Source organism: Phoca vitulina, unplaced genomic scaffold (assembly GCF_004348235.1).
Source record: "Phoca vitulina isolate PV1807 unplaced genomic scaffold, GSC_HSeal_1.0 scaffold89, whole genome shotgun sequence".
Lineage (NCBI taxonomy): Eukaryota > Metazoa > Chordata > Mammalia > Carnivora > Phocidae > Phoca > Phoca vitulina.
This window is the reverse complement of record NW_022589792.1, coordinates 2,561,969-2,576,150: the sequence shown is the minus strand read 5'-3', so window position 1 is coordinate 2,576,150 and position 14,182 is coordinate 2,561,969. Positions and strand designations below refer to the sequence as shown.

The 14,182-nt window shown below is 53.9% G+C and overlaps 1 protein-coding gene across 9 annotated transcripts in view; it reads right to left on the bottom strand.

The window, feature by feature from the left end:
• NFIX (nuclear factor I X) overlaps positions 1-14,182 on the bottom strand; it is a 96,393-nt gene that overhangs the window by 54,817 nt on the left and 27,394 nt on the right. For 4 of the 9 annotated variants that reach the window (XM_032395905.1, XM_032395909.1, XM_032395908.1 and 1 more), the window contains exons 1-2: positions 13,586-13,729; positions 12,711-13,242 (exon numbers count right to left, since the gene is read on the bottom strand). In XM_032395905.1, the coding sequence (XP_032251796.1) occupies positions 12,711-13,242; positions 13,586-13,636 (583 nt within the window). In that variant the 5' untranslated portion in view covers positions 13,637-13,729. Of the gene's footprint in view, positions 1-12,710; positions 13,243-13,548; positions 13,831-14,182 lie in introns of those variants that run through there. The other 5 variants (XM_032395906.1, XM_032395913.1, XM_032395912.1 and 2 more) reach the window with 2 other exon arrangements.

Genomic DNA, 14,182 nt, shown 5'->3' with positions numbered 1-14,182 from the left:
CCCCCCCCCCCCCCGGCAGGGCTTCTCAGCCTCACCACCTAGTGATGTCTGGAGCCAGATGATTCCTTGTTGAGGGACTATCCCGTGCACAAGCCCCAACTCGCTAGATGCCAACAGCATCCTCCCTCGGTTGTAAGAACCACGTATCTATAGACATTGCCAAATGTTCCCTGGAAGTCGAAGTCACCCCTGGTTAAAACCACTGTTCTAGGGTGACCAACCGTCCTGGTGTGCGAGGGACAGAGGGATTTCCTGGGACAAGGGACTTCTAGTGCTGAAACCAAAAAAATACTGGTCATACTGTGACAAGTTGGTCACCCACCCTTCCTTCCTCCCAACTAACCTCAATCCCGCCACCTGCCAACAAACAGATTTCTTCCTCAGGAATGTGAAGAGTAGCTCTTTACCACCCAATAGGAAACTACGTCTCATACACCGAAATACATGACATCCCACCCCAGAGCTTCTTCTGGGGCCAAAATATTATCCCTGTCTCCTGTGTCTTCCCAGGCGCCATCTCCCAGTGCCATGACTTCCAAAAGGCTCTCTGAGACACGCTCCAAATTACTCACATACTTCTTATATTACTAAGGCCAAAATTGGCCTAAAACCTCTGGTAGGGAAGCAGTCCCGCCCTGGGGAGGACATGACTGGAGTGCAGAGTTCTGGTTTGCCCATGTTCAGCTCCCCTTCAGCTAGTGGCCCCAGAGCCATGAAGAGGTCACCTGGGAGAGGGAAGAATGGAGAGAGACCATGGGCTCCCCCATTCTTCCTAACAGGCAGCAGTCTCGCCCAACCTGCTACACACAAGGAGGGGCCCTGAGACCCTCTAAAGAAGAGATGAAAGAAAATGGAGTTTCCTGCCCTGGCACTGGTTGAACACCTAAGGGTAGAGAGCCTGTCTCACCCTTGCAGCCCTCCAACCAGGGAACCCCACCATGCTCAGTCCCAGGCACAATACCCCCTGTCCAGCTTTCTAACCATTTGCCTCCTCCCTTTAAAGGCCTCTCTTTGCTTGGTCCCCCAGGGAGCGTTCTTATTACTATGGAAACAGTGATGTCATGTGGCCGGGTGGGGCTGCAGGTCCCTCCCACCACCTCCTAACTAGGTACCATGTCTGCCTACGTCACCACTCAGAAATTTATAGCCCAGTGCCGGGTATTTATAAGGTGGCTCTGGTGTGACCACAGATTCAATGCAGGGCTGGCAGCTATTTATAGCCAGAGAATATACACTTATTACACACACACACACACACACACACACACCCTGTATTCTGGGCCACGTGTTATATAACTGCCATTATGCAATAACACCCATTATATAATAATTATGCGCTAATGGGGATATAATCTGCAGGCATAATAAGGACACACTCCTCAAAGGCTGCACTCAGTCAGCCTCCTGCAGGCCGCCTCCAGGGATCTCCTGATATCTCTGCACACTCCGCCCACTCCAGAAGAGTCACCAGGTGTCACCCTACTCCCGGCTGTCATCTGCAGCTTCCCCTAGACCAGCTGACCCAGCCGGAAAGCTCTCTCCAGATTCCTTCTCCCAGTCTTGTCCCTGCCCCTGGCCTGGAGAGAACACTCTTCTCTCTGCCGTATCTTTAAGCCCAACACCAAGAATTATGATGGGATAAATCCCAGAAGGCTGAGGCACACTTCACCCCCCATTTTTTTTAAAGACTTTATTTATTTATTTATTTGAGAGAGAGAAAGCGAGAGAGCGAGAGAGAGAGCACAAGCCGGCGGGGGTGGGGAGGAGGAGCAGAGGGAGAAGCAAACTCACCGAGCAGGGAGCCTGACCCAGGACACAGTCCCTAGACTCCAGGATCATGACCTGAGCGGAAGGCAGATGCTTAACCAACTGAGCCACCCAGGCGCCCCCACCCCACATTTTAAGAAAGGAAAAAAGCAGCAGCCGCCACCAACCCTGGAAGGAGCCCGTAGGGTCTAGAAAAGCCTCTAGGATGCCAGGCTAGTTGACAAAGAGTCTACCCCATGCAGAGGCTCACTCTGGCCCTCCAGGAAAGAGCTGGGAGGCTGGCTCCAGAGAGGAGAGGCTGGGGCCAAGCAGGCCACTTCTCAGCGGCCCCTCCTTCCCTCATGCCCCAGCCACACCCCCACTCCCACGGTGGCTGCGCCTTTGGCGGGGGGTCTCAGCGTGGGCGGGGCTCAGGCCCTGACTGCCACCATCCGGGTTATATAGCCAGGAGAAATGCCCCTCGACAGGATCTTGGCTGCTCAGACACTAACGCACATTCTACTGGTCACCCAGCCCCCAGGAAGGACAAGCAAAAACTGTCACCTCGGCGAGAGGACAAGGACGTCGGCTCCACACATGGGGTGATGGGGGACATGGGTGGAATGGGCAGGGCATGGGAAAAGTCAAGACCACAGTGGCACTCCCTGGACCCGATTCAATTAGCCCAAACATACCATCTGCTCCTAAAATAGGTATCTCCATTTTTAAGTTATTTGATCTACGAATTAATGAAAAAAATTAGAAGAACCTACACAGATCAGGGAAGTGAGTTTCTCTCTGGCGCAGGAGGGTTGTTTGGAGAGGTTGTCTGTCTCTTTCATTTCTCTATTGTTTGAATTTTTTAGAGAGTGTGTTTTACTACTGTAATAAAAAAAAATCAAATACATCATTTAAAAAGAGTAGTGCTGAGGCTCAGGCGACACTTCTGGTCTCTGCATCCCACGCTGCAGAAACAAATGTCTGCTGCTCTTCGGGGTCTGGGATGGCCCTGACAGCGCCACTAGCTTGTCACATAGGCCTGGGTCAGCTGAATTGCAGATCCCCTGCTCTAGTCCCCAAATGAGCAGCCCCAGCACACAGAGAGACCCCGATGCAAGATATTAGGAGGGACATTCGGGAGGAGACTCTTAGATGGGCTCCTGATTCTCATGAGGGAGAGGAGCCCCCAGATTGCTTCAGCCCAGGCTCCTGCTGCCCAGAAAGGGAAAATGGCATAGGACATGCAGGGGAACAGCCGGGGCTCAGAGGTTCTACTGCCATGCGACTGAGAGGAGAGGCAAGAAGTAAATGTGGGCAATGTTCTGTCTGAATCCCTCTGTTTCTTCCAGGCCAGAGGCTCTCAGCTGGGGCCATTCTCTCTCCATGGAAATGTCTGGAGATATTTTGGTTGTCACACCTGGGGTGGGGTGTTGCAACTGACATCTAGCAGGTGGAGGCCAGAGATGTTAACCAGCCCACAACACACAGGACGGTCTCCACGACACAGAATGGCCTGGCCCGAAAGCCAACAGTGCCGTGGTTGGGAAACTGCTCTACCGGAGCTGTTGTCAGTGGTTAAGAGGTTATGTCCCTCTCTCACTAGCCACAGAAACAGGAAAATCTCTAGTATGGGCTAGCCTCTCCCTACAGCCCCACCCCTCCACACGTTGGGAGAGTTTTTATGTACACAGACCCAAAGTTTTCAAACTTTAAGAAAGGGGTAAGGGCAAGAGTTTATGTGAGGGAGCATAAGAGACAATGTAGAGAAGATTACTGCAAAACTTCCAGCAATCATCTGGTTAATTAGGATAATTACATTCATTTTTATTTCAAACATTGATTCCAAGCAGACTCCCAGGAAAAGGGCGTGACAGAGCAAGGATCAGGCCGCCTGGCCCCAGGCCTGGACTTCCTCCCCACTCTACCTGCCCTTCCCCATACTCCAGGGAGGGGTGCCAAGAAGCCGAGCTGGCCACGGCAGGGTGAAGACATTCAGTGGACCTGACCCGACCCGAATCGTGCTACCTCTCAGGTCGGAGGCAGGGGGCCAGCTGGTGGGGAGGCCAGTGTCAAGGACAGGCCAGGTGCCCGATCACTGTCTCCACCCCATGTGCTCAGCAGCTGGGGGAGCCCTTGAGCTGAGCCACAGGCTAGGCTCCAGCCCCACCGTCTCAGCTCCTAGAGAGCAAGGGAGACCATGGGGGCCCACACAGCTTTCTCCTCTGAGACTCTGCCAAGGCCAGCAATCCCCATGAAGTTCAAGGAGCAGCAAGGCCCACAGGTGGAAGTGCTCAGTGACCTGGATCCTGGGGTCCTTCTGCCGGAAACTCATCTTGTGACCTGAGTGCCTTGACATCTCTGTACTTGGGCTCCCGTCTCTGTACGGGCCCAGGGATAGTAATACCTGCCCTGCCTGTATCACTCAACCATTGTGAGGAGGGAATCAGCTTCTGGCGGCTGAAAAGGCTCAGCCAGCTGACAAAAACGAGGTAATTCCTCACTGTCTTTCAAGATGGGGTTAGTGGTTCAAACAGGTCATCTTCCAGGAAGACTCCCAGGCCCCCTGGGTCTGATTCACTGATCCCCCCACTGCACACAGAGACCGCTGTGAGTCACCTCAGCACAAACACGTTCAGCCAGGAGCACAGATTTAAAACCAGAATCGGTGTGAGAATTTGGGTGGTTAACACACAGACAGGACTCAGCATGGTGCCTTAGCCATAACTGGGCCTTTGATGGAAAAAACAGAATTAAGGCAGGGGAGGGAGAGCAGGGGTGTGCCCCTTCCTCCATTGGACAGGGAACAAGAAGTTGTTGGGAGCCTGAACAAATGGGTGCCCCTTAAGTTATTGGATGTCCCCCAAATAACAGTGAACAATGGCCCTGACCTGGGGCAGTAGCATGCCAGGTCATCATTAAGACATCAAAAGTGAGGACAAGAGCCAGAATACCCCCTCACACACACACACCAATAGATAGGCCACAGTGGCTGGGGGGGGGGGGGTAAGTCACTTGGGAGACAAGCCCACAAAGAGCAACCCCAAAATATTTTTTAATCCCCAAAGGGCCAGAAAATCAGTTAGTAGATACCCATACGGACAAAGTAAAAAACACAGGCACCCAGGGGGTGAGGCCCTGTCCAGCCAAACCTCCCTGCCGCAGCCCCTCTGCCTGCTGGGACCCTCTTCTAATGCCAGCAACCCCTCGGCTCAAACATGCTTAAAATGGCGACAGCGGCCTGTGGGGCCGGCGTTTGTCGTGCTGTTTTCCACGGTGCCCTTGGTGCCAAGAAAAACCTATCATCAGAAATGCCATCAGCTATATTTATCTATCTCTCAGCCCCCCAGCCTCCTCCTCCCGTCTGCCAACCAGGCCCTGCGGAGCCCCCTCACCCAGTGGGCACACTTCCCCGTTGCTGACGCCCGTGACCACCTGCCCAAGCCTCACTCTCCAGCACTCCCTTCCTGAGCCGTGGCAGTCAGGCCTCCACACAGGCACAGCAACCGATGGGCTGCACCTCTTCTTACTGCATGCTGGGACGCACCCAAATGTGCTTAAAGTATGCACCCCGACAGGCACCAGTCTGGGTGCCTCTAGTCCCAAACCGCTGGCGAGGGCAGCCCTCTGTCTCCTTGCAGCCTCAGCTCCCTGTCCTCAAAGTCCTCCAGGAGCCATGGGCCATGTCCTCTGGGAGGGGCACCCATGGCTGCAGCGCCTCACAAACCAGCCATCACGGAGAGACAAGAGGTATGGGGTGGGGTTTGGAGCGGGGGGGAGTGAGAGAGCAAGCCTGGGAGGACGGGGGCTTGTCCCAGGCCTGTAGGCAACAGGACGCCAGGCTGCTGGGTAGACTTGTCACCCCTCCATTTCATTCCCTGACAGAGAGTGGGGAGCCCCAGCCTGTATTTGAAGACACTTAGAATTTCCGAGGAATGTGCATGCTAGAAGGATCCCCACTCCCTTCTCATCCAAGAGGGAATCTGGGACACTAAAGGGAAAATGGCAAAGTCAAGGTTCAGGACTGCTCAAATCGTACAGCTGTGCCGAGGCCTCTACTAGGATGTCCACAGCTAACACGGGAATGTCCTTTGGTGCCAGGCACGTCAGACCTTTCCCTACCCAAGCAGTGGGCTCTAACCTGACCCTTCCCACCCTGGGGCCTAGCACGGAATGTTTGAAGGTGAACCAACGACCATATCCTAACCCCCACCCTTCCCCCTCTTGCTTGGTGGGGGCAGCCCCCACATCCCCCGTCAGCCCTCTCCCCAGAAGACCGCCCATCATCGCCTTCCAAGCCCCCAACTCAGGAAGGAGTTCCAGGGAACCAACCCCTCTGAGAATGAAGCAACCCAAATAAAAATTTTAAAACCCAGAAGCTCTTTCTCTCCAGCCCCCTCCCCCTCCACTGGCAAATGAAAACAAACAAGAAATCAAAGAGGCCTTTTGTGCGAGCACCGCGCTGACACGGCTCGGGCCTTTGAAAGGACTTCTGAATCGGACACTGAAGGATAAACTAACTGAAGCGTGGCAGCTCCTGAGACAGGGGAGGGGGGTGGGACCGACGGGGCAAAGAGAGAAAGGAGTGGGGAGAGAGCCACCCTCTTCCTTGGGCAGAAGAGGGGATGCTCAGCTGGGCCCTCTCTGCACAGCTGCCACAGGACACCAGAACAGGGGGGACCATGGCACGGCCCTCCGCCCCTCTGGCCCACCCTTCCCCGGCGTCCCCGGGTCTGTGCAACACTAGAAAGTGGCAGAGATGGGCCCTGCCTCCCTCCCCACGGCCCCTGGTGAAGCCTGAGCAGGTCTTCCCTCCCCTCCAGCATGGATCACTGCACATTCACGCCTACAGGACAGCGCTTCTAGAAGTCATCATGAGGCCCTCACCCAAACCCTGCCAGCTGCATGCAGGAATCTCTCATTCTTCGAAGGGCCTTGCTCACAGTAGGTTCACCAAGTGCGTATTTCATGAATAAAGGAAATTCGACCACCCTGTGGCAGTGCCAAAAAGTAAACAGAATCCTCAGGAAGTCCTTTTGCGTATCTGAGGCCCAGCCCTCCCGCTGCAGAGTGGGCCTGTCTCCTCTGGGTGGGTGGTGGAGCACAGCTGGTCACCGTGCTCAGGCATCCAGGTCCCCTCCGGCTTATTCACAGCCCGCCTCTGCTGGTTCAAGCTCAGACAAGGGTTGAGTCTTTTTTTCCCTTGAGCTACAGCTTCCAACTCAGCCAGCAGAGTGGGCACTCCACCAAGACCCCTGTGCATCACGGCCAGTGCGGACCCCTGACCGGTTGGGCAGATAGGCTATGGACAAAGGGGACAGGAGCAGATGGTCAAGGGAGTCCTAGGATGAGGCCAAGCCAAAGGACTGGCTCTGGGCATTTCTGATCTCCTCTTTGGGGTCACATCCCCTCTTGAGGCTAGCCTGAGCCCCCATCACCCTTCCATCCCGACAAGCAAGGCATCCCCTGTCACATTAACAGAGCACGGGTGGCCTGGGTCGGCTTTACAGGTGTGCAACCTGGACAGTCACACACGCCCCATGCTTGGTTTTAATGTTCTCACTGTTGTCACACTGCAGTCCCTAATCATTTTGCACCAGGAGCCCCGCACCTTCATTTTGCACTGGGCCCCACAAATTACGGAGCTGGAAGGCCCTGAAAATCCTGTGGCTACCATGGGATCTGATTGAGCCTCGAGTTTCTGTGTTCCATACCAAATGCTCCAGTTTAAGAGGGCCTCCAGGGAGTGGTGACCAAAATGGCAAGGGCTCGAGGAGCTGCGTCCGGTGCGGGAGGCAGGAGGGACCGGCAATGTTTGGCCTGGAGAAAGGACAGCTTCCTGGGGAGATGGGTGGAAAGGAACCATGAGAGTGGGCTTCAGCATCTGCGAGGCTGCCATGTTATAGAAAACTTAGCTCTCACCTGCATCGTCCCTTACCAGAAATGAGACTGGCAGGTGAAGGTGATAGGGAGGCAGCCTTGGGCGCACGAAGTCCTAACAGCCGTGATTGCGGCAGCTATGAGCCCCTGCCTGCCCGCTCTGTGCCTGTATCTGTACGTGTTAGCTGCTTTCATCCCTTTAACCATTCTCGGGGTTGGACGAACAGAAGAATTTTACGACCGAAGTTGACCTTTGCACAAAACCGACCTCTCCTCCAGGATGTTCTAAAGGGGACATTACGTTGGGTTAAAAGATGATCCGTAGATCTTGCGAATCATATGAATCTGGTTCCTGGGCCCTGCGGTCTCCGCTAGCCCTGGCACCAGATGGTGTTGCCTCAAAGACGCAGACCAGTGGCATTTCTGGGCCTTGAAAAAGGAGGCCGTGGGTGAGGTGGCACAGGGGCCATGCTAGGAGTTAGTCCCCCAAGAGCACGGCTGGTGCTCCTCCGGCCCCTCCCATGCACTGGCACCAGAGCCACCAGATGGGCCGAGCGTCCAGCGAAGACTTTGGGGCATTGCTGGCATCGGCTGCATCTTGGCAGGGCTAACATGGCCGAACGATGCCCTCTACCACCAGGGAGGGACCCAGATGAGGAGTCCTCCCTCGGACCTGAAAACCAGTGCTCACTGCAAAGCCCTGAGCTCTGAAGCAGAGAGCAAAAACCAGGGGACTTTAATACCTGAGAAGGGTGACCGTGCACTTGTAAAAGTTCACTTAGACAATTCCTTAGGTGCTAATCCATTTCCTGTGCTGGGTAAGGTCCAGCCGTCCCAGGACCTGGAAGTGAGGAGGGAGGCAGAATCTCCTTTCAGAGCACTGCCCTGAACAACCCAAAGGAGCACAGGCTGTGGAGTCCAGACAGAGAAACCCTACAGGACAAATGACCCAGGTCCTTCAATAGCAACAACCCAAAAACTGCCGGAAAAGAAACCAAGATGGAGGAGGAGGACCACCTAGAGGTTATGAGTCTTGAAAGACCTATCGACCCATTGCAATGTGTGCACCTGATTTTTTTTTTTTTTTTTTTTAGAGCTCTACGCCCAACATGGGGCTTGGACTCACGACCCTGAGATCAAGAGTCGCATGTTCTACCGACTGAGCCAGCCAGACACCCCTGTGTGCACCTGATTCCGATTCTGATCCTGACCTAGAGAAACCAACAAAATCAGATGATTAGGGAAATGTAAACACGGACTAGCCCGACCAAACTAAAGAAACTAAAGAAATTATTTTTAGGTGTGACAGTGATATTGCAGTTATGTTCTTCACAACTCCTTATCTTTAGAGATGTGCGCAGATATATTTACAGACGAAAAGCTACAATGCCTGGATTTTCTTCTAAACGACACAGCGTGGGTGGGCAGTGGGGGGTATGGATGAGTCGAGACTGGCCGTAAGTTGGCAAACTACTGGCACCGGTGAAGGGGGCTCCTTCTACATGTGAATTTCTCCATAATGAAAAAGTGGAGATAAAGGAAAGAACCACCACCCGAATATCTGGACTTCACGGGCCTCCACTGCCATTTCCATTCAGTAAAGCATTTTATTACTTTCAGATTTTCTTTTTAATTTTTAAGCAATCTCTCCACCCAACGTGGGGCTTGAACTCACAACCCGGGATCAAGAGGCACATGCTCTACCAGCAGAGCCAGCCAGGCGCCCAGATTTTTCTATTTCCTAGGGCCGAAGCCTAGGTTAGGGCAGGTCTGAAGATACCAGTTCACCTTCAGGGCCCCGTGGAAGGTTTGGAAAGAGTCTAGCAGCACTCCCAGACCAGCACAGCCATCCTTCCCCACACAAGCAGAGGCCTCCTGGACCCGCGCTCCCAGCCTATCTTCGACCGCCTGCCTTAGGGCAACCTCTTTGGATGGAAGGACATCATCAGGGATACACTTTTCCTCCTCATGACAGTGCTCTCTGATCCTGAGCTGCCTCAATGTCCCCTCCTAAATGGGACAAACACATGGCGAGACTCCTTCCCAGCAGGAAGGCTAACCCTCATGGAGGCCGTAACACACTCTGGGCGGTCTTTTGGACGCCGCACACTGGGAGTGCAGCTCCAGACATCACACACACGTCCTAGATTCCCTCCCCAACCATGGCTCCTCTCGAAGCTTCATGTGGGGCAAAATAAGAGCACGCAAGGGCCACGGATGACGACGGCACGTGGAGGTAAAGCAGTGCCCTCACGCTTTGCACCGTGTCAAATTCACTTGTCGTCACACCCAGCACCACCAGCTCAGCCCAGGCTGATCCTTCGGCCCAGTTTTAAGGGAAGAAAAGGACTTCTTTTAGAATCCACGGCAACTCTTGTCTGAGCCCTTGCCACCCTAGCCCCCACTCCCAGGTTCCAGGGCGGGGAAGGAACAAGGGGCGGCCTGCTGAGGACGTCGGAGTGCACGGGCATGGAGAAGGCTGTGCTGTCACATCGATGCTGTCTGGGGAATTAGCCAGGAGAAGACATCTTCTAGCACATTGGGGTGGCTTGAGGGCAAAGCCGTGCCTGCTCCTCGCATTCTTGAGACCATCTACCCCAGGCCCACGGGTGGCCCGTGCTGCAACGACTCACCCCTGCTTCTGCAGTGAGGCACGTCTGAATTAAAGCAATTCCAGCAAGAAATCCTACCTTCGTTGAAACTATCTGGAGTCCAGGGAGCCGGAGTAGAGATGAATTATTTAAAAATGTCCTCAGTTCTCCACTCAGCTTTTGTCAAGGAACTGGACCTCAGCCGGGACAGAAATGGCTGCGGTCGCATTCGATGGGGCATGAATTCGCTCATATTCCTGGGCAAGTGATCTCATTATAGCTGGGGGGTGGGCGGGGATGCCTCCCTTCTCCCGACACCTGCCTGGTTAGTCCAGGAGCCAGGAGGCTGGCCACAAACGGTCTCCTTCATCACACACACTTCATCCTACCTCAGCCCCGTGCTGGCAGCAGTCAAGAATTTGGCCTAAAATAAAAGAGGAAAGGGAAACAGCTCGGCTACAGGGATCTAGCTAGAGAGCAGGGTAGGAGGAAGCCAGAGAAAGATGAGTACTGATTTCCATCTCAGAGGCCCTAGTTCTGAAATCAGAAGATACCGAATCCCCTTGCAGAAGATCTATCTGACAGACACAAACTCAAGGCTCCAAGCTCCCCCAAAGCTACCTCCAGCACCACCAGGCACACACCCTCCCCACTCTAACTTGCTGTGTAGACAGAGAATGAGAGGATAACTTTTCAAATTTTTCTTTAGTCTCTCATTTCCAGAAAGAAAAAGGACGAACAGAGGAGAGGACTGGCAGTTAGGCATTCTTCATGAGGGGTCACGATAGTCACAGGGGGCCAGGTGTAGGCCTAGAAAGATCCATGGAGGGAGCAATGGCTTCGGGGGCCAGGGCAAGGGGGGCAGGGGTTGTCCACTGCCTCCAACCAACCACCAAAGCCACCTCTCAGAATGAGAGAGAATGTGACTGAGTAAGGAGAGAGGCCTCCAACACCACCTTTTCCTCCCCAGAGTTGTCCAACATATAAACCATCAGTGCCAATCCTAGTAAAGGTTACCTTCCTGACGCAATGCTAAAAGCTCCCCAAAATTTCATCTCTGGATTAAGTCATACCACTCCTCCCAACTTCCCAAACAGGCAAGGGAGTGACCACAGCAGAAAAGTGAGTTGCTTTTCTTTTTTATGAATGAACAGGAAGGAAGACACACACACACACTTGCGGGAAAGAACATTCACCAGAGTTGAAGTTAAGCCACATTCTGTTACATTTGCATAAAGAGAGAAAGAAGGGAAACAAGGGGGAAAAAAATACCGGAATGGTGGAAAGGAAAAAAAAACACACACACACATACACAGAGAAAAAGGTTTGGTAGCCCTCTCATTACAAGTTGGTTGGGCATAATGTAAACACACTTCTGCCTTGCTTAATCACAGAGTGCCGCCCGTTTAGGTTTCAAAGGCGGCAGTAAATTGGGCGTAGCTGAGTGGAGGCTAAAAATTAACCAGCCATCTCTGTTTCAATTTGTAAGAAAACAAAAGCGGAAAGAAATTATAAAAAGGGAAAGGGTGGGGGGGGCAGTGAAAGGAACAGAGGAAGAGAACTGCACCACCCCGACCCAAAATGCTGGGTAAACTGGAAAAGCAAAGAGGAGAACTGGAACTACTTGGAACACAAAAGGAAAAGGAAAATTTGCAGAGTTTTTGGATTGTTTGTTTCTCTCAGACCACCGCAGCAACGACGCTCCTCCCTGCCATGCCTGTGCTGGGGAGAGCCTCTGTGCTTCCCAGCCGAGGGGTGGGGGTTGTGGGCAGCCATCCTGGGGTCTCCCCACTGGAGCCACACACGGCGGAAGGGAGAGCGCACGGAACCTCCTGCTCCTTTTCACTTTCTATGAAGTCAAACGACTTTCCTACTCTCCGGCAGCCAAATCCCAGCCACAACAGCTCCCGCCTGGGCATCTGGGCCCCAGAATCTGCCTGCCTCTGCCTTCTCTCCTCTTTTCTATTCATTCTGGCTCCTAACCGGGGGTTTTACACGCCCCTCTCTCCACCGAACTGCTGCCCACCCCGCTTGTGCCAAATCCCGCGTTTCCCTAGGACTTGTGGGGAAGCCGCAGGAAAGCCAGCACCTGGCTCCCAATACTTCTGACTCATTTTAAATCTGAGCAACGAGTGATTTTTGTATGTGTGTGGTAGTGTTCATCACCAACTCTCACCATTGTGGGTAATTCAGGGGGAGTGTGGCCCCAGTCCTAAGACCTGCAGCGTCTTTTGGGTAAGATGAGTCCTCCAAAGAGGGAGATGCACGACAATCCGGTAGGTACCGTGGCAAGGGAGCGAAGGAGGAAGAATGGGGAGGGTGGAGGGAAACAGAAGGGGACGGGGAACATCACACAGGCTGCAGCCCCCCGGCAGGACAGGCGTGCTAGTTAAGCCCATTGCATGGATCCTTTGGAAAAGAAGAGGAGCGATACACACAAAACAAATGGCGGCAAGTAAAATAAAATGGGGGGGGGGGGGGTGGAGAGTGACCTACCTGGAGTGTGGACAAAGTAAGCCAGATAAAGATCCAGTTCTTTGATTGTGACTCCAATGTGATGTGGCTGGACGCAGAGGCCGGGGTTCGAGCACTGGGGCGACTTGTAGAGCCGCTCCCCATCAGTACTTTCCAGGGGGATCCCCTTAAACAAAATCACCATGACCAGGTCCAGCCGCCACACCTTGTCGGCCTGGCGCAGGCAGTCAATCCGCCGGATCTTGCCCTTCTGGTCGGGGTTGGAGAGCACGCAGCAGGGGGGCTTCTTGCCCGTGATGGTCAGCACAAAGTCCTCTCGGAACTCAGGCCGGATGTCTTTGCGCAGCTTGGCCAGCAGCCGGGATGCCCACTTCTGCTTGATCTCAGGCTTCTCGCCCAGCAGCTCGTCCTTCACCGCCCGCTCCTCGTCCTTCGACATCCGCTTCTCGTGCTTCTTGAAGTACTTGCGCTTCCGCGCCTGCAGGTTGAACCAGGTGTAGGAGAAGGCGCGGACGTGAGGCAGCAGCGCCTCGATGAACGGGTGGAACTCATCCTGCAGGCGGCAAGCCGGGAGCATGCGGGGCGAGGGAGGACGGGAGGAGGGGAAGCCGGGGTGAGGGGAAAGAGAAAAGGAGAAAAGAAGCGTTAGAAGGGGGGCACAAGAAAAACCGCCGCCTCCTCCTCCTCCCCCCCTCCCACGACAATTTTCTCTCGTGATTGTTCTACAGAAGTGTGGTCTGGAGCCACCACCAGCCTCGCCAGCCGCTTGCTCCCATGTCAGCCTCAGCAGCCAGACAGAGGCACCCAGCGCCTGAGCACACACCTATTCTCTCTCTCTCTCTCTCCCTCACTCACTCACACACACGCGCGCACAGACAACGTTGCCGTCCACACACACACGCTGCTGGTATCCCCGCCAGGCTCTGTCGCGCCCATGACATCTCCATGTTCTATCGCTGCCGCAAACTCCTGTCAGCTCGCCCCGGTGCGGGGTCCGGTCTGCACCGACTCCCGTGGACGCCCGGGCTAGGCGTGCGGGGGCCGCCTCGAGTCCCGACACCGGTCGGGTTTTGGCCACCCCCAAAAAGAGAACATGACATCCAGGAGCCAGCGAGGAACCGGATTTGGCATTGCCCTCCCCAAGCTGTTTTCATTCTCTTTTCTCCTGCTCCAATTGGAACATCCACCCCAGCATTTTTTTTTTAATCAGATCTAAATCCTAAATATGTGATTTCAGCTTTGTTACCGACACCGATACTAATGTTAATCACAGTAATAAGGAACAAAACACTTCATGTTAGCACAAATAAGGTGGTTGCCTCGGCCACATTAGGGTTAAAAGCTACGTGGGGCGTCCTGCAGCCCCTTCCCCACTGACCCCTTCACCCTCTTTCCCACTCAGTCAGGTGACAGAGGGCTGGGCTCCCGCTTTTTGTTTTTGTTTTCGGTTTTGGTTTTTTTTTTTTTTTTTTTTTTTTTTTTTTTTTTTTTTT